The 25,843-nt window shown below is 39.8% G+C and overlaps 1 protein-coding gene across 1 annotated transcript in view; it reads left to right on the forward strand.

Annotated features, from left to right (window-relative positions):
* LOC121685425 (CUB and sushi domain-containing protein 1-like) overlaps positions 1 to 25,843 on the forward strand; it is a 295,334-nt gene that overhangs the window by 167,652 nt on the left and 101,839 nt on the right. Inside the window, exons 6-9 of the mRNA XM_042065939.1 lie at positions 19,328 to 19,440; positions 20,613 to 20,690; positions 23,710 to 23,791; positions 24,420 to 24,544. Coding sequence (XP_041921873.1) covers positions 19,328 to 19,440; positions 20,613 to 20,690; positions 23,710 to 23,791; positions 24,420 to 24,544 — 398 coding nt within the window. The remainder of the gene's footprint in view (positions 1 to 19,327; positions 19,441 to 20,612; positions 20,691 to 23,709; positions 23,792 to 24,419; positions 24,545 to 25,843) is intronic.

Raw genomic sequence — 25,843 nt, forward strand, 5'->3', positions numbered from 1 at the left:
GTTGTGTAGCATGTAGATCATGTCAGCTATAAAATGATGACACATAGATATTGCGCTTGCAGCTAGCCTACCGTGGGTTGCCTGCACAAACAGCAGGGTACCTATGCAAACATTTTTTTTTTTTAGAGATTGCATGCTGTACTTTAGCTAAACAAATTAGAAGGTCTCTTTTCCCCCTAGGGCAATGGTAATAGAAAACTGTGAGAATCAGAGATGTGTTGCAAGCCTGTATATGGCTTGCTGAGCTATAGTGCCATATATTTTACTATAGTTCAATGCCAAGTACCAAGGGAAGACAGCAAGCTCCACATTTTCATAAATTTTTTGTACTGTTGCTTTTCACAAGAATGAGAGGGAAAAAGTCAGAAAGACAGGGAGAGAGAGAGAGAGAGAGAGAGAGAGAGAGACGCAGACACACACGCAACAATGGTTGATGGTTGGATCCTAGACCTCAGACTCAGCAGCTCTGAAGTGGTTTGCTAAAGGAGAGAAGCGCCTCTCCACAAAGTGGGCTGACTTTGAGTTGAGGGCCTTGGATGTCCTTAGGCCCTCCTTTATGCTGGAAATGGCTTCAAATATCTGTTTTGGATTGTCCTGGGGAATAGGAAGGGTAGACCGGTTCTAAACAACTCTATGTTTCTTGCTTGTCTATACCACTGATGCAAAAGTATTTTTAAAGGGTTTAGTTTGGGTAGTATAGGTTAACTGGAAATTCAGCATCCATTCTGTTTGGTGTTAGTTTTGTTTTCATGATACAGTTATTTATTATTTCTACAGTATTTTTTTTATCTTATTAGAGAATGATAAGATTGTGCAATTTTACGGTTCAGTTATTTAAAAGAGTATTTCTCCTGCCAGTTTTTGTGTTATCCACAGCTATGGTTTCAGTTTATTCATCTTTCATTCGGAGAGAGAGAGAGAAAGAGAGAGCATTTTGAAGTATATAGAGATTTTGTGGGTTAATTTGATTTTTGTGGCATATGGCAGGGAAAATAGTCAAAGTGAATGTAACCCTGAACTATCAGAAAATAGACCCAGTGGGAAGGAAACAGTAGGGGAGAATACTTTTAATGCCAAATGGCTTGTGGCTTGAATAGTCATATTGCACTTTCTATGAGCCTCTGCACATTCACCCAGTCTGAAAGTGGCTGTCTTGTTTGAATACCTCAGAGGTATGTAGCAAAATGCATCTGGAAAATCAATAACTCAATACAAACGTAAACCACAGTTGGTCTTTATGATATAATTGGGAAGGTTATCCCCTTTAATTTCTCATTGATGTTGATTTTACCGTCTGCTGTTGCTGCAGATGTCATTGCATGTGTTTGTGCTTTAACGTATGGTCAGTGTGGTAATCAGGTTCTGTAAGCAGGAACCAGACTTACAGAAAATGTTCATTACTTCATTTTTCTTTTACTTGACCTTCAGAGCTGAGGTTAGTAAAGATTTAAAGGATCTTTTGAGGGTTCAGTTATGAACAAATGGTGTGATTAAAGCTGTTATTAAAGAAAACCACTCATTCATATTCTTCATTTACTTCTATACATTGTTGTTCATTTAATATTTACTTCTAAGCTATGCAATTGTTTTATATATATATATATATATTTTTTTTTTTTTGTTCAATGTGTTTTTTTAACAGCTACTTTCAAGGCAAAATTGAGAGCATGACTTTGAGAACTAATGTATAATTGTGACTGCATTTATTGAATGTATTGCGAAAAGATCCTGTGTAGTACATCAATAAATGGTCGTAGGTTAAACAAGGTTTACATAATGGGTTAGGAGGTTAAAAGTGCTATCATTAGATAAGCTCAATTAGAGCTACTTACTGATTGTGTGAAAGTTATCCTTGTCACTTAACCCTGGTGTCGAAGGCTATCAGTCATTTATGTGACTTCTAACCAGCCTTTTAAGCCCTGATATTCTATTTTATCTGACATTGTCTTTCGCCGCTGTATCTTGAAGACTGACACAGAGGAAACATAATAGGCTTAACATGCTGTTGGTGTGCCCCATTAATCTTATACAAGGCCCTTTAATCATTTCAGGACTGTTCAGTGCTTTGACCTCTGCTCCTGTTGTCTCAGATGTTGGTGGGCTCGCCAGCCAAATGGAAAACCTCCCACCGATGGGCGGCCATTTTCATGCAGGCCATTAAAAAGACCTTGGGGTGAAATCGATCAGGCGTTCCACCCGTGGAATGCTACCGAGCTTGAAGTTGGCACTTGCTGCTTAAATCACAATGCTATATTCAGCCTTCAGTCAGACACGCTGAAACGATATTGTATATAGTCAAGTCAAGTCAAGTCAAGTCAAGTCGGCTTTTATTGTCAATTTCTTTACATGCACTGGTCATACAAAGAATTTAAATTTTGTTTCTTACTTTCCCATGCAGACATAGACATGCTTTAAATACAGACATAGACATACTATAGACATAGCCATAGACAATAAACATTAAATTAAAGTGCAAGACTGAAATATAGAACATGTATGTATCAAAATAGAAATATAGGACATATATATAAAATTAAAAAAAATAGAGGTAGTTGTGTTGTATATTTATATAGTCTTAACAGTTACATGAAGTTTAAACTTGTGCTTGTGTGACCTGTATATTTACATTGATATGCAGTATGCAGTAATTTCAAGTATATCAGGCTTGATGTGAAGCAGCAACACGTTTGGCTGCGCAGTCACAGTGCAGTTCCACATGGCGGTGTTGGGGGGGGGGTTTGGTAGACAGCTTCCGCCCCACACTGTGATGCTGCTGGAGACGATGCTCTCGATGGTCCCTCTGTAGAATGTAGTCATGACAGGAGGCGTGGCACTTGCCTTCTTCAATTTGCGCAAGAAGTAGAGGCGCTGCTGGGCTTTCTTCGCCAGTGATGCTGTGTTGGTGGTCCAGGAGAGGTCGTCGCTGATGTGCACCCCCAGAAATGTTGTGCTGCTCACTCTCTCCACAGCATCTCCGTCGATGGACAGTGGTGGCAGTTGTTTGTGGCCTCTCTGAAAGTTGACAACAATCTCCTTGGTCTTGCTGACATTTAGCAGGAGGTTGTTGTCTTTGCACCATTTAGCCAGCAGGTCTACTTCTTCTCTGTAGTGAGCCTCATCGCCCTTAGTGATGAGGCCCACCAGTGTTGTGTCGTCCGCAAACTTCACCAGATGGTTGGAGCTGTGAGTGGTTGTACAGTCATGTGTTAGCAGTGTGAAGAGCAGTATATAAAGTCTGAAAAAGAACGAACATAGCTGAAAATGTCAAGAGTTTGCCTTAAGAAGAACTCTCTATTGGCAAATAGGCTTTGTCTTGGCCTGTGAGAGTCTGGCAGAGCTCAGTAAATCGTAAAGACTCTCTCTTCTAGATGGATTGCACCATTTTTCAGTGAAAAACACAAAATGCAAACAGTGGACTTTTGACACTGACAATATCATTGTATATGTTTAGCTATAGTAAAGTGTAGATATACAGTAGTCTACTCTCTCAAAAGCAATCAGTCAATTTCTGTAGCCCATGGAGGAGCATGTCTAGATCAAGGGACTAATTACCTTCACTACTTTGTTTTTGTCTACAAATGTATACTGAAATGAATGTACTCTTGGTGACTGGCTGGAAGTTAATGTCAAGCTCTGGCTAGTGTGTTTTTTATTTCAGTTCGATCTCTTCGAGGAGTGGCTCATGGTTTTTAGAGAGACCCGATACATAACTGTTTTTGAGTGACACGGAAGCCAGCAGGAAGTAATGACATATCACTACCCATATCTCAACTACACCTATAACAAGACCAGGAAATGGAATGGCTAGAGGAAGCTGTTGTGCTGTGTGCAACAGATATACATGGAAAACATATATGAGATACAGATATAGAAAGTTCATTTGAGTTTAATAGTGTCTCGGTGAAGCTCCTCTTCCCAAATTGCAGACGTGAGTCAGCAGACTATGAAGAACAAATTTGGTAGCAAGTAACTGGAGGCATCATTATAATTTCATGATGGCCTGCTCAACGACAACATTAGTCCTGGGCAAAGGCATATCTCTAATGGCCATCCTGTGACATATAACACTGACTTGGCATATGCTGATGCCAAGTCAGTGTACAGGTAGTACACTGCAGTGTCATATGCCACACAAACAGAAAAAAAGATGAGCGTGTGCGCGCACACACACACACACTCACATGCAGACACACACACACACAGACAGTGACTTGGCATAAATGTTATATTATTACATTAGCGATCTGGGTCTTATTATAATTTCTCTTTGTTATGTTTAGTGTGAAGAGTCTTTCACATGTGTGCACGATGGCTGGTGTGCGTGATGACAAGCAGTGGCGGAACAAGTCAGAGACGGGCCGGGGGCGAGGCACATGACCGGGCCCTTTATTAAACTCATCATAACATAATTTTACAACATAGGCTACACATGCCCGCAACAGCGGGTCTTACAAGCGTCAGCGCCACGGAGAGCAACTATGTAATTTTGAAGTCCATCGAACGTACATGAAGTGTAACCAAGAGAACAACAACAAAAACATTAGGTTACATGACCCCTTAATAATAAAACAACAATAATACGCAGCACTATTTGAAGGGCATACGACAAGCCTTGCGCTCCGCGAACTCGTCCACGATGCTCTGTGTATGTCCATTTTCTTTGCTCTCTCATTCTCTATGGACAACATGGCAAGTCCACTCAGTCTCTCCTGTCCCACTGTGCTCCTCAAGTGGTTTTTAACGATCTTTAACTTGGAGAATGAGCGCTCAGAGGTTGCAACGGTGACGGGAAGAGTCAAAAATAAAATTAGGGCGGTGCAAATCTCACTGAATGCAGAAGTTACTGCTGGGTGGTTGCATTGGCGGAGCGAGGGGGTGGCTTCGGGAGCTCAAGCCCCGAATCTCTTTTCAAAAGCCCCGAATCTTTTTTTGTACGTGTTTTCAATGTCCAACGATTCTAATTTCTAATTTAACTTCCCCTCGGTTTCTTTATAAATGTTACAAAATGTAGCCTACTATTACTGAGCAAATATCCCTTACTTTCAAAGCCCAAAATTGACAGATAATCTGATTTCCCACACAATGAGTTTAGGCAATACCAGAGCCGAGATGTAGCGGTTTACGTCCTAAACCTGGCAGGAAAGTTCAGAGCGGCGCAGTCAGTTTAAACAGCAAGCCGGTAAGAAAAACTATTGTCAAGACATTAGGCAATTAGGCTACTGTACCCTGGAATACAAAAATGAACTTCAGAAAGACAGAAAGTGTGTTGTAGCCTACTGTATTCTGTAGTCTGTAGTAGTCTCAATGACCGAATCAGTAGATATACCTGTTGTCAGTTGAGTTCGTTCAATTCATTTATTGTAGGCTAGTAGCCTAGGCAAATATGAAACGGAGATGTAACGTGGCTACCGTCGGGATTTTGAACTTGCATGTTTCATGCATTTTAGGGCAAAAAAATACCATGGGATTGATGTGTTCTCCATTTGAGGAACGTAATCAATTGCGGACGTGCACAGACAGCTCAGACACAGAGCCCATATAGGCCTGGGCTACTTACCTAGGCGCATTCATTAGGCTACGTAAAAGATGCTTCATACCAAAACAACGATCAAACATTATCAAATGTATCATGACGTGTTGTCACAAAGACTTACTCCAATTAGAAAATCGAAACCAAAATCATGTAAGTGTTCTCTCATTGACGCCTGTAGGAGACAATATCTTTGATCCAATTTTGTAAATTTGTACGTAGTAAAGTTCAATATGAGAATTAAAATAAAGCCAGTCATACAGCAGAACATTCAATATTTTACACCTACTAAATCATCAAAGTAAATTTCAAAACTGTTCAGCAACCGTGAGTCATAACTCGTCCTGACTGGGGCAACCTATAAGCCTAATATGTCCCACTCTGATGAAAATGATTGAAAAGAAACCGTTTGCATGATCTTTTAGCTCCTCCGGCCTTGTGCCGTGGGAGAGGCCCGTCCCACGTTACCCGGAGGTGGGGGAGGGGCGCCCTCGCACCAGGCCCCTGCCGGTCCGGGCCGGGGGCGTGCCGTGCGGCCGGTGTGCCGCACCGCACCGCACAAAAAATGTAAAGCTCGTTCACTATATAGGGCCCTATGTAGTGAATCAGCCACATAGCAAGTCAAGTCAAGTCAAGTCAACTTTATTTATATAGCACATTTCATACACAGAGGTCATTCAATGTGCTTTACATAAACAAAAACAAACAGGAATAGCTGATAAAAGCATAGAAGGGCAATAGTCAATAAAAAGCAAACACTTCATAGTGAATGAGTAAATGAGTGAACATTTCGAACACAGCTCGGGATAGTAAATCTGAGGAGTGTTAATTTACCAATCAACCAAGATTTGAGGGAAAATGATAGTTTAATGGATGAAGTGATGAAAAAGAAGTGAAAGAAAATGGGGAAGAGAAAAGTGAATGACCATGTCCAAGTAAAAACAAGAAATACAAAAATACTCCTGATAGCTGTGGTAGCCTGATACATTACAATGTGGAAGCATACATATGTGAAAGTAGATGTGTGCAATATAGAAATGGCCCATACAGTAGGAGCTGCAGGATTAAAACCTGACTAGACAGAGATATGTCTCATCAATTTGAATTAATGATGTATGTTAGCCGGAGAGGATATATTTCAGGTCCCTCGACTCACTTCTGACTCAGATTTAATGGAGGAAATGGCATGTCTAACCTAATGGAGTGTTCTAGAGTTTGACTCAAGTTACATAAATATGGCCAAGGCCAAAGTTTAGGCAAGGAGCCCTCTTTTCCTTCTATTGTGACACAGGCCTAACCTAATTAAGTTGTCCTAATCTTATAGGTTATAGTGCACAGTACACTAAACTATATAGACAGTACACTGTAAGCTAGACATACTTCCTAAACATTCTTAAAATGTACATTTTAGATGACAAGCTGGTCAATTATTAATACTATATTGATACATAAATATTAATGTACTATATTATTTAGAACACATGCAAACTATTTTTGCCTAGAATTCAGACAAATATCAGTGTTGTCATTATATGAGCATCTGATTCTACTATGCAATGCCAGAAAACACATTGATTTCTTTAAGACTTATATATAAAAGCTTTGAGTGCTTGAGTTGGCTTTGGCTGAGGACGGTGTTTAATGTTGCAGAGGCTAATGCATCACAGCACCTCACAATTGCACTACGGGGCATTATACCAAAAGTGTAAGTCATGTCAGGTGCAAGGCCCATTTCCTCTGATAGGTATAATTAGCACAGCATCTATAAAATACACCGCCTGTCAGCCAATTAACCAATAACAGAAGCTCCTTCCAAAGACCAACTCAAAATTATGGCTAATGAGGTGTTGGCTGATTCTTAGGGTTTGTACGGAGCATGAAGCCGGAAGTCTTGAAAGTCTGTGGGACTGCAAACTACTGCCAACACTGGCATAGTTGAGAAGACTTTCACACACTATGAAAAAGAAACCCTTAATTTCTCAGGGAGTTTTTGAGGGAGTATCAAATGGATTTGTACATAGATTCAAAGACAGTGGAAGGTTTGCTTACATGCCAACATGTTAAAGAAATAAAAGGAATATATTGCCAGATTAAAGGCTCCTGTTTCACATTAATCAGTGCTGCATGATTTCAGAGAATAATTCCTTTTGAAGATTATACACTCATTCACTTAATAACATGTAATGACAACTGTGGATGCTATTTTCTATCACATACTGTAGCCCTTGCTATGGTGTGCCCCCAGATCGACCAGCCTATCCTGCCTCCTCAGTGATATTTCCTGTAAAATACTAAATACAAAAATACAAAAAATATATACAGTATATATTCCATAGCACAAATTACATTTATTTTTTAAACTAGAATTGTTCTGAATAGCACCGTTATTTCAGAACCATGGACAGCACTACTACTACTTTACAGCTACCCATACAGTAGGCTAGTGAAAACAGTTAAAACAGAGCCCGTCTACTCTGGTTTAGTTAAAACCATCGACTCTACAGCTGGTTTTGCCCATGGTTTTGCCTGTTAAATAGGTTAGTATAACATTCATCATCGCTTTATGTCGCTTGCTTGCATAGCCCAAAGTGTTCCAGATAAGGATGGATGACTGGCTTTGTAAGAACCTAAAAGAAAAGCAACAACAGAAGAAGCCTATATATTTTATTGTAGCCTAAGGTAGGCTAATTCAGGATTCATTGTTTTAGCGTGTGGAAAATCAAGGTTGGGTTACTCTATGGGGAACAAAAAGACAGATTTGCTTCAGTATTTATCTGATTCACGTCGATTCTCTTTCAAAAGGCGTTTAATATGTGGATAACACAGCTAGTCAATGGGTTAAGTCCTAGCAAGTTAGCTGACAACGCTAGTCATTGGGTTCAGTCCTAGCAAGTTTGTTGACATTGACTAATCATACCTGTTGACTGTTGACATTGACTAATCATACCTAATCATACCATACATAACACATGAATGAGTTGATGAACTCAAACTTAAGCCAAAATGGAGAGGTCCTTAATAGGAAGTAGTATCCTGTTGGCGTCCTGGTTGCATGTTTTGGGCTTCTCCAGTTCTCCATGAGCTATTTGTCGCAGATCGACGCAAACAGTTAGATGGATAGATCGTCTTGATTCGATACTTTGGAAGACAACGTACAGAGATCTGCTTCTCATGCGCATTCTTACATAGATATCAAGATAATTAATAAAGCTGAAAAAGCTTATTATAGTGGATGGAATCCACTATCTTGAAATCTCCTGGCTTCTTCTTATTATAACCTTTTTTTCTTTTTACCTTTTCAAGAATTAATTCGACTCTAACTGCTTAACATACAGACATGTTGAAATAACCGTTCTGAAGGTCTGGAGTGGGGCAAGAGATATATTTTTAAGATTTTTAAAAAAGTTTATACTTTTTGAGAAATAGGGGATTAAAAATGTTAAAAAGCTCATTTTTCCCCCATAAACTTCAAAGGCTGGGATGTCATAATGGCCTAAAGGCAGCTGCGCTTGTTAAGCTCCCAGAGTAGTTCCCGGGCTAATTAGAACACTGGCACAGGTGTCACCTGTGAATTCAACCAGAGAGGGTTAAAGCGGAGCGAGAAGCGCAAACCTTCGACAATTTCCGCGTTCGATTATTGCAAGGGGGAGGGGGGGAAATCCCCCTTTATGCAGACCAGAGTAAACCCTCGCTGCACTAATGTCAATGGAGACTTGTGGAATTTTACCAATAAATTGGTCATTATGTCTTTCTGGATTTGTTGAGGTTTTTTTGGAAAATTTTGTCATAATCTGTAAGTGTTTGGGATCATTTCAAGCCTAAAAGTGTAATTTTTTAGTGTTCGGATTTGTAATAAAATAACTTAATATCAGACCATGCTGCTGCCAGTTACTGTCCGGTTGTTAGCATGCTAGCTAGCCTCTTAGCTAAGGTAACATTTTAAACGGAGAAGTGTAATTTCTTTGAAATGACAACTAGCTGAATAACATTACTGACATTAGTTAAAGTGGATAGTTTATACTCAAGTGAATTTGCAACAGTATATTAAGTTTAAGCGAAGTCCTTCAACTACTAGTCACTTGTTAGTGCATAGCTGTATTGCCATAGCTACTCCCATCCACTTGTATAGCATTTTAAGCTAGCGTTAGGTAGCTAGCTAGCTCAGTTCACATGACTAATTAAATTATTCATATCATGTCCTAAAGAATGATTCATTGGTATCATACATGATTATAGACAATAATACTGTGAACACAATTATGTTGATCTGTTCTTATTGCTTATTAAGAGAGAAAGTACAGACATGTTAAAATAACCGTTCTGAAGGTCTGGAGTGGGGCAAGAGAGTTATTTTTTCAGATTTTTTAAAAAGTTTTTACTTTTTGAGAAATAGGGGATTAAAAATGTTAAAAAGCTAATTTTTCCCCCATAAACTTCAAAGGCTGTGATGTCATAATGGCCTAAAGGCAGCAGCTGTAATTCCTCTGGCATTACATTCTAGTTTCCATTGTGATCCTCACTCCCAACTCCTCACTGTTGGTTAAGCCCCCTTGTCACTTTTCACTTTTCTATGTACTGGGTGGCCCTTGAGTGCACAGGGTCGAGATTTTTGTGGTGAATCTGACTCTAGACACTGGAAATCAGGCAACCTAGTCCTAGAAAGTTGGCAAGTTCCTTATTTTTCCGGCAAGGTTACAACAGTTCACACAAAGGCAAAAATGTGAATGCTAAATGAAAATGTCAAGCATAAAATGCAGAGAAGTATATTTCAACTTAGATAACTAGTCTACATTTTATTTGGAACAAAAATGATGTCAATCAGTGCAGTTTTGCGTAGAGCTGAAAAAAAAAAAAAAACATAGCCATAAGTGAGGCTTGGGGACAATGTTGCTACTTCAAAATCACATCCACAGTATCTTGCTCAGTCTTTATTATGCGTCGAAACATGTTAAGAAATCAATAAAGGATTTTGGCTCAGCAATTGTAGTTCAATATTGCATTTGCTTAAGTTGTTTGCTGATTAAGCTTTAACACTGCTCTGTATGATTCTGCATTTCCAGTCAGTGATACATCTTAATGGTAGTTTCTCTCTCTCTCTTGCTTTCACTATTTGTCTCGTTCTCTCTTTCTGTCTGTCTTTCTCTCTCTCTCTCACACACACACACACACACACACACACACACACTGTATATACACACAGACAGACATACAGACATACCCCCTCCCCCCCCCCACACACACACAGACACACACACACACACACACACACACACACACACACACACACACACACACACACACCTTTCACATACCTGTACAAACCATTCTCTGCCAGCTGAATTGTAATGAAATTTATTCTTGATATCCCTTCATGTGGAATTAACCTTACTCCTCAAAGTGAAACACCTTCATGCTTTGTGCAGTTATCACCACAAGCAGTTTAGTCTCCTGAGATGTGGCCCTCCGGAATGTTACTCAAACAGACGTAAAGGAATGAGACTTTGTGAGGGAGATTGGCAGTTGGCAGGTGAGCATAGTCAGGCATTGATGCCGAATGCGGCCTTCTTTCCGGTGAACCAGCTGATTGACTTTCCTAAAGCAATTTCCAGTGCATGGAATTTGCAGACAGATGTCTGCTGAACTGTCATGTCAGGTTTTCTCTGCCTGCTGAAAAATAAAGCGGTTTCTTTTATCACTGCCACGCCACATGGTGCGATAAATATGTTCATTTCATCACTGAACTTTGGAGGCAATGTCAAGATCACCGATTCGCTTTTATACATCTCTCATTCAAAAGTGTATGAGATGGATAAAAATTATATTGAGGGATATCCTGTTTTTTTATTGTTATTATATGGCAAGGAAGTGAGAGGAGACAGAGACAACCCCACTCAAACCATCACAAAAACAGACAGACATAAACAAATAAAAAGAGAGACAGACACACACACAAAGAAGCGCACACACACACACACACACACACACACAGACACACACACACATGCACATCAACCATCAAAACATGCATTCTCTTTCTTACTGACATGCACCTTCTTGAACACACAGAACAGACGTGCATGAAGAGCACGGCACCCTCTTGTTATCACACACACACACACACACATACAGACACACACACACATGCACACACACACACACACGCACACACACACACACACACACACACCACACACACACACACGCACATGCACACATGCACACATGCACACAGAGAGAGAGAGAGAGAGAGAAAGATATGCAGACACACTTACTGTAGTAAAGACTTAAAGATTCAGTTGTGTTTAATCTCCACTAAAACTATTAACTAAACTACACACACACACACACACACACACACACACACACACACACACCAAGCTACATCTAGCCGTGTGCAATTCTATTTGCTGTCATAGGTGTGTGCCTGCCCTGTAGCCTTGAAAACCCAGTATTCTGATTGGCTTCTTGTTGGGTTGTATGGATGGATCAGTTTCTGGACTTTTGGACAGAGACAGACAGGCAGACAAGCATACATACAGACAGACAGTCAAATGGATAGAAAGAAATCTGAACACCTGTCCTTCCAGTAGTTTCCAGTAGTAAATTTCCCTCACAGGATCAAAAGAGTATATATACTTAGTTGTGTCACAGAAAGTAGAACATATAATATGTTGCGATGACCTGAAATAAAGTGAGAGATCTCCGCTCATCTGCTGAGGTGCAGGATTGGTAGGTAGCTTATAAAAGATATAAGACAAATCTGCACACTTCAGTTTTGTGCAAAAAACTTTTTTACTTTGAATCTGCAGACTGCAAGATTTTTCTTATATCTTTGATGACCTGAAATTAAAAATGTTACATTTTATTAGTACCAACACTGGTGTTTGGAATAGTGTTTTGATTTGTTTCCAGTTTAAAAAGATAAAGCCTGTTCCAGGTTCTCTTGTCTAAGCCTTTTCTATAACTTCTACTACTGCTGTTTAAGGTTATTGCCAGGGTATCATTTCAATATTGATATTGAGATACTTATGCAGCGTATTGTAGTAAAGTCATGATTTTGCTATTGTGATACACTACCTCTCAGATTAAATTAGTGGCCAAATATGTTGAAATTAGTTACATTAGCAAGTATGTCTTTTGTACAAAACTTAGGTTTAAACTTACCAAATTAGGCTTTGGTTACCAAATATTCCAGGCCAGATGTTATTCAGCACTCCACTGTGTATACATAATATCACACATACATATAATACGTCTGAACACATTGTTTCAGCCATACTGTATACATTGCACTTTGCATTGAGATATGAACAATATGTTTTGGTATGCTACACTCTACTGTACTGCGCTGAATTTATACACAGAATATATAGTATGTCTTCACTGGTTAGCTTCTCCACTATGCTTTTACTAAGATCCTTGGCCATCCTTTCTTCATTTTTCCTCTGTTTCTAAGCACTGCTGTGTATTCATTAGAGTAGCAGTGGATTACTGTGGACATTCTGTGGAGGAGCAATCAAAGGAATCCACTTTAACACTTCATCATGAGGATGTCCACAGACTTCCTCATTTGAGATTCCTCTAGCCTCTCGAAGGGCAGATGTGCGTGATCTTCCTGACCTCACTGACCTGAGCTTTCTGGAGCAGAATAAATTTAATAGGAACTGTTGAATAAAATAAAGGCCTTTTTCTCTTTGAAGTCTTCTCAAATTTCCAGACGCTTAAATATTGATCTTTATTTTTCCCTGTCAGTAAAAATGGATGACTTGCTTCACCCTGGCAATGTGTCTGAAAGTGCAACTTATTATTTTGTTTTAGAGGCTTTGGTGGCAAGTCAGCCAAGTCTTAAAATGTTCATAAATTCCGTTTTTTTTTTTTTATTATTGAAATTATTGGCTGGGCATTATATATGGCATTTTAAAAATGAGCTTCATATTATCACCCAGCCCGATGATCCCATGAATGCCCTGGCCTTACATTTAGTCATTTAGCTGACACTTTTATCTAAAGCGACTTACAGAAAAAAAATATCATCCCTTATATCCATACCCCTGCTGAGTTCCCTGCTCCTCCACAGCTAAGTCAGTTTTTCCATACATGTACCCTCTCACCAGTACCTGACTCCAAACTTCAAAAAGATTTACCTTTTTTATCTGTCAGGACTGTTCTTCCTTTTTGGCAGAAGGCACTCTCTCTCTTCTCTTTTTTTCCTCTCCATCTACCTATTTTTTTTGCCTCCCCATCTCAACCTGGTTTTCATGCTCCAGTAAACTTAAGTCCTCTGAAAGGCAGTAGAGGGATCCAAGCAGGTTGGAGCAGTAATTGCCACTCACTCTCTCCCTCTCATGCCAATCTAATCTCTGCTGTTCTGTGCCAAATCCAATACATCCTATGTAACAAACAAATCATCCAGCCAAATAAGCCACCCCTAATAATGTTAAAGACTCTAATGCGGACCCACAATGTAATTAATGTTTTGTTTTGTCGCGTTTTACTGCACATTAAAATGTTAGCTTAAGTACAACATTAAATGTGAGCTGTGTTTACGTTTTGATGTGATTATTGAATGTCTGAACAGTTACGATACATGCTGTTTGTAAATCTTAAGTTTGTTATCAGGGATACTTCACACAAATTGACTGAGGTGGAGGAGATCTCACCAATATTTCATGGTCTTATGACCAGCCATCTTTTCAAGATCTTCCCCTTAAAGCAAGTCTTCACCATAAATGCAAATCAAAGAAACAATATGCTGCTATGCTATATGTTGATGGTTCTGATTTGCTTGGCTTGAGCCATTTTGTAGAACTGATTTATATGGATGCTATCTATACTTCAAAGATTTTAAACGGTCCCTCTTGATTTACCCTATATATTTTTTTGTTGCCCAGTGGCATTGAAGAATCGTACAATGTGCAAAGGAATGTTGCAATCACGTCACGTATAAAAGCGTGTCACACACACATTAGTAAATCCGTCGCAGGCTTTTAAGTGTAGAAACTATGTGCCCCCTCAATGACTAAGGTCATCTTGTTGAATGAAGAGGAACACTCTAAGCATAATGTGTGACATCTTAATGAACTTCTACTATGACAGAAACAACTTTATATATTCATTACAACCAAGGATTTAAGAAAGGAATAATTTGATATGACAATTTGTGTATCATGTTATCATTGGTCAGGATGAGATCCTGATATACTACATTAATTACACTAATGACATGAACCAGACGCTTCTTATCATGTGGCTTCTACACAAACAAAATATATGATATTTCGTTGAATTTGTTTTTCTATACATTAGGGACAAGATATGACCAGAATGTATCCCAACACTTTATGAATAGCTAATATGCACAATAATTGTTATCAAATACTAAAAATGTACATTTTAAAGTTAATATCCAACATAATCACCAATACAGTATACTATGTAAAATATGGTAAATTGCACCTACAAATCAGGAAACATTTTAAGGTCACCTGTCATATATTTCTTGAATTTCCCCTTGGGGATCAATAAAGTATACCAATACCCACATCGCCTCTCCTGAAGCTCAGAATGGAGGTTGGTCAGGACATGAGCTTGGCCTATCATCAGGTCTGCTGAGCTACTCTGTGGTTTTCCGCTGTCAGCCCTGGTGGCTAGTTACTTTCTTCGTCTCTCTTTGTGTCGGTTGTAAATCTGTTAGAATGGGCCCTCTGAAGCAGTGCATTTAATAAGGGTACAGTTGAAATTATTGACATGAAATTCTTCTGATGTTCCATTCTCAGTGGCGAAATGTTCGCTTTGAAAAATCCCTTCATTTTAAATAAACATTGTCTCTCCTTCATGAGGAATTCAAACACACGCACTTACAATCAGTACCTCAAATGCTGCTTATTATCTATAAATGTCCAACCAAAATGTTTATGGCTGCCTGTAACTGGGCTGCTGGACTGTGAATGGCCCAAAAGAAGCTCACAAACTGTTTTCAGTGTGTGCCAGGTAGATAATACTGCTCCTATTCAGTCACAGGCATGGCTTCCTTTGATATTACCTTCCTAGGGGGTAATTCAATCAAGCTTAATGGCACACTCCTGTTGAGACATAATGGAGTTTAGCAGTTTTATTCTTGGAGTGAATCCCACTAATGTGCCTTTATTCTCATGAATAGCTCCTTCCATGGTTTTCTGTCTATTATCCATAAATTTCTTTTATGAAAGTCAGAACCAGCTGGTAATTGCGGAGTTGTCTAATTGCCTAAAAAAACAACCATAACATTTAGTCAGTGACATAATTTTGACTGCTTTACTCCGAATAAATAGGAAACATGTTACATCACAGAAATAATTCCTGAGATTAAAGTAAAACAAAAAAAATCACCTAGATAATTGTGTTGAGGTTTAGTGGGAAATATTCAGTTGAGACTCTTAACACTACGTGATAACTTTACTGCTGTTGGTGTCTGGATTGTTTAACATCCCCCAGAGACACTTGGTGTAAGGGGTTAGGCTAAGCCTAGAAATCTAGATGCACCTCTCCGTTGGCTTGTGAGCTCGAAAAATTAAACTTCTATCAGGCCAATCAAATCGTGTATAGAGTCGTTAGGCGGGCTTAACATAATGATTGATGGCAGAGTTGCAACAGTTTGGCTTGAATTCCCTGCTACTTGAAAACAAATAAGATAATGTTGCTGTTGGCGAACAGTGTGACACGAGTTAAGCTTTTATTAAGTTGGCAAAAGTTTGAACTAGCCAACTAGCTCAGCTGGTGGGAAACGCATGGGACTCATAGCGCTGTCCTATTGCGTGCAGAGAGAATTTGAAAGACAACCGGTGAGTGCCCAGACCCTACATTTTAATGTGGGTCTGGCTCGTCAGGCTAGGTTAGGCTGGCAATTGGTTCAAATCCCAGATCGTCACTTGATGTTGTGAGTCGTGGTCTTGGACAAGGCCCTTCATTTCCATTGTCTGTCTACTCAGCTGTAACATAGGTACCAGCTTCGTCTGAGGGTTACCTGCGATGGACTGGAGACCCATCCAGGCGGAGTCTACAACTCTCATCCGCTTAGCACTCACAGAAACTGGACATGAGCACAGGCCCTGTTAGCCCCCTGGAAAGGATTAACTTCATTATAGACTTGTGTTTTCTCTGTAGCTCATAAGGTTATCCAATGTGTGTGCCGTTTGGTTTAAGGCAAGTTTAATCATGGAGCGTAAGTTTGGATCCGTGCATTTTATCGTATAAATCATTTTGTGCCCAAGGATTTTACCCTCATCCTTGTGTACATAGATAGATATATAGATATACTTTATTGTCACAAAACAATGTCGGTGGTAATTGTTTACAGAATGTAGGCTAGGTCAAGCCAAAAAGGGAGAAAAGGAAAGAAAAAATAAACAATAAAATAATGTTAAATTGTAGTATCTTTTATATATATTTTATGTAGTATCTTTATTTTGTGTAATATCATTATTTTGTGAAACTGAATTATGTAGTATCTTTAGTGTGTGGGAAAGGAAGACTGGTTTAAGTGAAAGTGCAGACCTGGCAGAAAATGTCATAGATAAGGTTTGGTGCCAGGAAATGTAAGCAAAACCTAAAGAATGTCAAAACCTAAAGAATGTATGAATAGCAGGATGAGAGGGCAAAGGTGAAGTACCATATGTGACCTGGTCAGCTGTCTATTAACATACAGTAGGTGGTGGGAAAGCCAGAGAGTGTCCAGTCTAGGATGACTTGAAGGGGTATAGACCCTTTCAACAATAAAAACAAAAACAATGCTTGAACTTTCTATTTGGGCCCCAATCTACTTCCTCTGCATTAAGATAACATATGGAATGTTAAAAAGGAAGTCTTGTGGGGCCAACTATGATGCTGATAATGGAACTCTCTTGAAAGGGTCCATAAAGGCTGGACAGCAGCATGCTAGCTTGTTTCATGAACCAATGTTCGGGTGTGCATTAAAGCTGCACAGTATTCTTTCACTTTGTCAAAATTCTTCTGAGTTTGAATTAGTTAAACTGGATATTGCCCTTACCATGCGTTATCATTCTATTTTAATTTCCAGTGTGCTGTTTAACATATCAGTAATGAATATAGAGTAGTGTTAAAAATATCTCAGTCATACATATGGCTTAACTGTAACATGTGGTAATTTTGAATATGCATCGTATATATGTGCATGCATGCATGTAACATGTATCCATGCCTGCAAATTCTACACTACTAATATCCAGAGCATTTAATGTAATTCTTGGAATCAAATCCCATAAACATTCCAAAATTTAAATAAATTGTCATATTACAAGGCCATGAAATGAAAGGATTCTGATGTAAGCCTTGTGTGGGAGGCCTCAACCTCCCTAAGAAGCTAAATAACACCTTTCTCTTCTAAAAGGCTGCTGCATATTTCTGTGCAACCACTTAGTCTTCACCAGGAGACTTTAATCAGTTACTCTAATGTGGGCATAAAATTGTGCCCACGTGGAAAATCAACTAAACTGCAGGTCCAGTGCAGCGTCTTTTGCAGATTATACCAGGAATAGACGTAGACTTTCAAAATTGTCTAAAGACTACTACAGTGGCTGCACAAAACATGGCCATAATAACACACACCATCTTAAGATGATCCATGTGTTTGTGGCTGCAGGCACTCCACTTCCAGTTGGTCGATATATTTTGGTGAAGTCAAGATCTGTTAAGTATTGTTTTTCAATGATAGTGTTAGCATCACACTCAATAGTGCACTCACTTGGGTCCTCAGCAACACCCAGCAAGTGTGGAGTCAGTCGGATGAATGGTTGAAAAGATATATGAAGAGCATACATACATACTTACATACATACATGCATACATACATAAATACTGTACATACATACATACATACATACATACATACATACATACATACATACATACATACATACATACATACATACATACAGAGATTCCTTGTTTCTGTACTACCGGTAACTGATCTCACTAACTGAGAACAGAAACGCGTTAGAGTTGGTCATCTTTCTCAAATTTGGAAGGATCTCTGTTTAGGCCTGGGCTGAGTTTTCCAAAAGCATTGTAAGTCCAAGTAGTTTGTAAAGTCACTCTTACAGATGTCTGTTTTTGGAGCATTTCCTAAAACTCATAGCATAAAAATCATTACCTGATGTCACCAAATTAGGGGACATTTCAGCACTGTTTAGGTGGACAGCTCCCCTTAAGAACTTCTTGAGCAGTGTACGTGCATTCAGGTTATTGACGTGTTTGAGAAACATTAAAAACTTCACAGATGTTTGTTTGTTCACTCTTTAGAACACTCATAACCTCTAAGATGTGTTGGTATCGGGACAGGTATCAGGAATCATGTCTTTGTTGATAGGTTTTTCATTGTGGAGAGAAACTCAGCGAGGATTCTGTGAATTGCGAGATCCTCATTGATTCTGTCATGAAGCACTTCTTGTGCATTAATCATTTAACTATTTATTTTCTGTTGTATTAGCTATTTATTACTTTTAGAACATACTGAGCTAGTTTACAGGGAAAAAGATAATAGTAGGAACTTCAATTTTAGTGGTTTTGCCATAACAATGCATACATTAAGGACATACCATGTTCTACTGTGGTTTTTGAAGGCCCTTTGAGCCTTTGACATTACTTTACAATTGTAGGGATCCTCTAAATATAAGCTTTATTCTGTGTCTGAGTTCCAATGATCTTGGCCAGAGAACTGTAGTGCCAAACTGACTGAATGAATCCTTGTTTGATTGTTTACCTATTTTAAATATTTCTCCCTTTCTCTGCTTGCTCATTCAGGCTCACTGGCATGAATCTGCCCTCACCCGTCATCAGCAGCAAGAACTGGCTGCGGCTGCATTTCACTTCTGACAGCAACCACCGGCGGAAAGGATTTAGTGCCCAGTACCAAGGTAAGGGTCAGCATCTGCAGGGTAGGAGTGAGCTGCGGCCATTGCCAATTCAGGTGAGGACTCAGCAGGGAGGGTAGGGGGATGGGAGGTGAGTTGGTGCATGCTTGGGATGTCTTTAAGCCTGTGGTTTGGCAAAATGCCCAAAGAACATCAAAACATGTGCTTATCATGCAGATTTTATGAATTTTGGAAACCCTACTACTTTTTCTGGGAGGTGTAGTATCCATGCCAGACTAGCTTGCTTGCCATAATAGATGCAATTATAAATGTATAATTACAGAAAAATGACCATAATGTTGCAAAACTTACAGCTACTACATCAGATATTTAACTGCAGCCTCAATGTAAAATAAAATTTCATTGTATCATAAGGGTCATCAGTTCATTATGGATGACCTTCTAACCACATTTTTTTGTATCAGTACTCTCAGGACAGCTTTATTTATTAGAGTTATCATGGCCAAATCACAACCCGCACTGTTCTATTTATACCTGGAGTCTGTGTGATGTCATACGGAGAAGACATTATGCAAATGTTTTTTTTTTCCTCCATTATTTTGCATTCGCCTCCATGTGTAATTGGCTCCCCACATGCCTTAATTACAGGATTAAATTCAGGACTCTGTAATCAAAATTTGGTCCAGTTGATGTGAATATAGACTCCAAGTGTACTACTGAGTGGGCAGTCTCTTCGGTTATGCACTCCCTGGTTCAGGGCAAGCACTGTCTTTTTCTTTGCCATGGATGGACAAACTGGATGTTCACGCTCACGGCCAGGTGGTCTTTGGGCAGTGAACTTATGATCACCATCATGTGGACATTGTTGGTGATCAGTCAGTGTCAGTCCTTTAAAAAATGTCCACAGCGGAGGCCAGGTCTAAAAAGGGGCTCTGATGGTGGGGGCAGCCAAGGACTCGCCGAGGAGTTGGCACAAAGGGCCCCCAGATTTACTTTCGGCCGTGGTTCATGGGGTGTCTGTCTAATTACATAAATGGATTATAATGTGTGCTACCCCACTTCAGTTGCTGTGCTCTCTCTCTCTCTCTCTCTCTCTCTCTCTCCCTCTCTCTTTCTCCCTCTCTCTCTATCTCTCTTGCTCTCATCCTCTTTCTCTCTTCCCCCCCTTTCTCCATTCTCCGTCTCTCTCTCTCTCTCTCTCTCTCTCTCACCAGTGAAAAAGGCCATCGAGTTGAAGTCCAGAGGCGTGAAAATGCTTCCAAGCAAAGACACCAGCCACAAGAACACAGTCTGTGAGTATTTATGCAATATGGTCATAAGGTGTCATTTCAGCTTCATTAGCATTTTAATTATGCCGCATTAAAAAAGAAACAGCACACTCAAGAAAAGGCACATGTGTCTTCGGGCAGTCAGAGGCTTGGTGTCAAGTTGCACAGGCTGCTTGAGGGCCCACTGCCATTTATATAGCCCCCTTGAGGGGGTCACATTACTGATCGCGCGTGCTGGGTGTTGGGTGCTGCATGGTGTTATGCAGCCTTACACCCTTGTTTTTGTTAACCATGTTGACATGACATATTCGCCTTGCATAATTTCAGCTCCTGTTTGCAGTATTGCTCCGCACTCACAATACCCTGTGTAAGGGAGATGCCCTTGATGATATCCATAATAGGATGGAGGAAAAAACAATTGCCTTTTAAGACTACATTGAATTGTATCAATAATTTGTGCCACTCCGTGCTTCATCGAGCATGCGTTTTGGCAATTAACAGCATGCACAAGAGGCTGACGGTGCAAAAGTGAAACACTTGAACCATGCTCAGTGCAAGGAGGAAGATTGGCTATGGAGATATTGTTACGAGCAAACACACGTAAACACTTGAAGTCCGATGTGAGACTCTCTCATTGAGTCAGCCGTCATTGCAAGCATCCTTCACATGTTCAAGTGCGAGGTGAGGCGGGTCCAAACGGCTGTGGGGTAGGATGAATTCACCCCATTTTTATTTGACACTTGAAAGCACCTAAAAGGACCCATCTGTAGCAGCTTTAGAGAATACTCAATGACGGCTAATCTTTCAGCAACTTAATTAAATCAATTTTGTGTGACGTTCTCTGTATCAAAACAAGAAAATCTGATGTAGAGATTGGAGTGATCATAGAAGCAGCATGGGAGAGAAATAAAATGATATAAATATATATATATATATATATATATACGTCACCCACCAAAAGCACATCTGAAAGACGGCCACAAGCTTTGATCATACCGAATCATTTTTGAAAGTGATGTCAACAATCAGAGGAAATGACATTTGAAGACCACATCAAACGGGAGGACATGGCAGTTGATCAAAAGGGTTACGGTGCAAGAGGGCTACACTGACCAGTCACACATACTGTATGCACACACACAGACACACACACACACACACACACACACACACACACACACACACACACACACAGACACACACACACACACACACACAAACACACACACACACAGACACACAGACACACACATACACGGTCCCCCCCAGCTCCTGACCTTCGTCCAAAATGTACTTCCATGAAGTGGTAACACTTGATCAAGTCAGTGTAAATGACTTTGCAAAAACTGACTTCTTTCAGGAATAAGCTCACTTAATGTTTCATTCAGTGAGTCCGCTAACTGTGCTTTTCTGTCTGAACAGCACTGTGGTAGTATTATGAGCTCATTCCAGGGGGGGAAATGAGTGCTTTCAGTGGACTGTACTGTCTTTACCACACTGCTGTCAATGACAACGTTGGTATGTCAAGCATAAGCTAGTAGTCAGTGAGACCGACATCTCAGTTTATATACAGACTAACTTAGCGTTATCTCTTATGGACGGACATAAGACACATTTGATATTCATGAACATATATAATACTTCAACAGCTCAAAGACTCTCAGTCAGTGTCATTCTAGAGGTCATGATATCTCAATCAAAACTACTGTATATGGGAAGTATCATACACTGGACATGTCAAACAGCACAATACACTGAAACACACATACAGGTAATTACACATGAAATGTGATCATTTGGTGTATTTTGAAATGATACATGGTATATGCATATGATATGCACCAGAATCTGTCACTGCTAAATGTAATGTAATGTAATGTAATAATGTAGGTAGCCCTATCACAGCTTTGTATTAAGACCTTAATTGCATGGCATCTAGTAAACTTTACATGCTAATTTGAAGTTCATAGTAACGGGTAATTTCTATTTTTTAAAATGCAGTGGTGGATGACATTTGGGAGACAGTATAAAGTATTTTATTGGGGGCCATATAAAATGTTTTACGAGCCTATATGCTAATTATTAATGGCATGGCAAGCCATCAAATGGAATGAAGTGAATAGATAAAAAAAGAACAATATAAAAAAACAGGCCCTTTTAAGTTTCTGTCTGTGGCGTTTGCTGCAGCACAGCACCATAATGTTGAGCAGTCTGAAAGCTGACCTGCTGTGATTGTGGCCTGCAAATGAACTGTCCCTGTGTTTGAGGCTGACGCCACGTTTGAGGTGTGAACAGAGGCCCTGTCTGGCACCGGAGAGGAGTGACGAACTGTGAAGAAGGACCATGCTGTGACCTTTTCCACGGCACTTTTTTTTTCGCGGGAATAGCCTTGAGCTTTGAATCGTTAAATCCCCTGTCAACACGACGAACGGAATGCAATGCATTTTTTATTTGCGCATGCAATACAGACAAATGCCGTAATTAAATGTGTATATTATAATGCTGATAGAAATGTAATAGATAGCAGTACCTATTTGTTTGGACTGACTGACAGAAACACTTAAAAAATAATAAGTGTATGGCCAACTACTGAGTTATGCGCGTGAATCATCGGTGGTGGTGAGATTGCACTGCTCACGCTCAGGCCTGTGATGTGCTAGGAGGCAGACTAGTATAAGTCAGATAGGCAGGAGAGACAAAGCATTTTGTGTTTGGTGATTTGTCTCTGGCTATAGTGTGATTTCAAATAATGTTGGACATTCATTCAGATTTATACAATATTTTGGCTATGTATCACTTATTACCATTATTTTACTATTCCTGATATTTGATGTGGCTATCCTTCTTTAATTTCTTTCAATTTCTAACCATTTTAATGGAAAGGGACACCCCATCTGTACTGTCATCTGTCTATGCCGCAATGCCTGCTACACGTCAGTCAAAGTTGTGAATTCTTGCCATGCTAAGCATATTTTGAATATGGAATGATACTTTCTAAGGATCCCTTTCCTGTCCTTTTTCCAATATTCTCTCCCCATTGCAGTGAGCCAAGGGGGGATGGCTGCTGACATTTGTCCAGATCCCGGGATTCCGGAGAATGGCAGGAGGATTGGCTCAGATTTTCAGTAGGTTCTCTCCCTCTTGTTGGGCTTGGGGCCGGGGGCTTGGTATAATGTACTGTAAGTGCGCGCGTGTGTGTGAATGGGGTCTATTTTAATCAGCGACTGACCTGCTGTGCAGTTTGGTCATCTCCAAATGCCCGCTGCTGTGTCATCACCATTAGCGACTTCATTTACACCCTCACAAGAGGTGGTGGCACCTCCTAAGAGATGATATCATGGTGAACCCAGTGTCTGGCAATGAGACATTTAGGAAGAATTTTTGGTCCCACTTCATATTAATGGTCCTCATTGCAATGCACAATTACCACAAAGTAATTAGTGGACTTTTCATTTAAGCATATGTTATTGTGCTACTGCCCCTAGACTTACCCCACACCCTTACCCTCTATGGACATGATCCAGGGATCAACTTTGGGTCGTGAAATACACCTTGTTAAACCCAGCACCTGTTATTTTTATCCACCATTTTTGTGGATTTTTTCACTTTCTCTGTTATTGGAATTCAGGCATAAAAAGGAAAATGAAAAAAAAAAAAAAAAACGTGAAAGAAATGTCATGGATTGGGGGAAGGGGTGGTAGGCTTGGTGCGCAGGTCAGACACTGACGGTCATTTGTTTTGCTACCCCCACAGGGTTGGCGCCAGCATCCAGTTCTTCTGTGATGACAGCTACGTGCTTCAGGGATCAAAGAGCATCGCTTGCCAGCGAGTGACTGAAACTCTGGCTGCGTGGAGTGACCACAGGCCTATCTGTCGCAGTAAGTGTGAATGCGGTTTGCCTGTTCCCTCGTGCAGACACTTTCTGTAAGGACATTGTCAAGTGTCGTTAGGGCTGATGTGTGCCACATGCCTATAGTGAGAAGTGCCCCAGGTACTTAAAATGGAGTCCTTACAATTGTACAGGGAATACAGTTTTCCCCTATCTCTTCCTGGTAGAGAACATGTGCTGTTCCTGCTGAGTTTTCTCTTTCTTATACTGCAGGATACTGCTGTGTGTACTGTATTTGCAGTATTTGGTTTGTGTCTGATATGTGGTAATAATCATGTTTGATACTGTATTATGCAACAGTTAGGTCCAGTCAAACTATCCAGTCATATATTACTATTTGATTGGAATAGAGGCATTCGAGTGGCCATATACCAATATATCTCTATTCAGACTGTTCACCACTAGTGATCACTCCGCATTTTGCATTGAATTGTACGACCCAAACATTTAAATCATTCAAAGAGAGAGCAGCGATTTCATAACATCACATTTGACAGTTATTGAGGAATAAAATGGAGTATGTTGACTGTTCAGTTTGCATGTAACATAAGGCCTCCTCCGGCCTTGCGCCAATGGCTGAGCCACAGGTACCAACCCCACACTCATTCATTTTTTTAATTAATTTATATTTTTATTTAACCTTTATTTTACCAGGAATAATCCCATTGAGATTCAGAATCTCTGTTTTAAGGGAGTCCTGGCCAAGACAGCAGCATAATAGTACCATATTACAATATACAGTGTAAAGCAGACAACATAAAACAGAAAAAAACAGTATGCAAATATGCCATATTGCTTAAGTATACGGCTATATGTACTCTATATATTTATCTGATACATGTCTGACACATGTTAATCATCATGTTTTATTTACATACACTGGAATCACCATGATCAGTAGTAAATGAACAGTAAAGGCAGTGGATACTGTGAGGTTTTGTTTTGTGTCATGTTTATTCTAGGGAGGAAAAAAACACTTTCTTCAGCTTGTATCCACAAAAGCACATTGACCTTATTTCATTAGTTGTGGCTTTTATACGGCAGAAGATTCGATTAATGGGATTTTAAATCTTGTGATGTAAGCTGATGCATAAAAGTGTGGTTGTGATGACCAAAATGACAAAATGAAAACTGTCGGATCATTATAGCGTGATTGTTTTTGTTATTAAATCCATGCCATTGTTTTTAATTAAGCAATCAGACTAATCACCATCAATGCTCAGAGTAGTCTATTGATCCACAGAGATTTACTCCATCACAGCTTCCTATCATGGAGGAGGTGATATTT

This window comes from Alosa sapidissima, chromosome 16 (assembly GCF_018492685.1).
Source record: "Alosa sapidissima isolate fAloSap1 chromosome 16, fAloSap1.pri, whole genome shotgun sequence".
NCBI classification, from domain to species: domain Eukaryota; kingdom Metazoa; phylum Chordata; class Actinopteri; order Clupeiformes; family Clupeidae; genus Alosa; species Alosa sapidissima.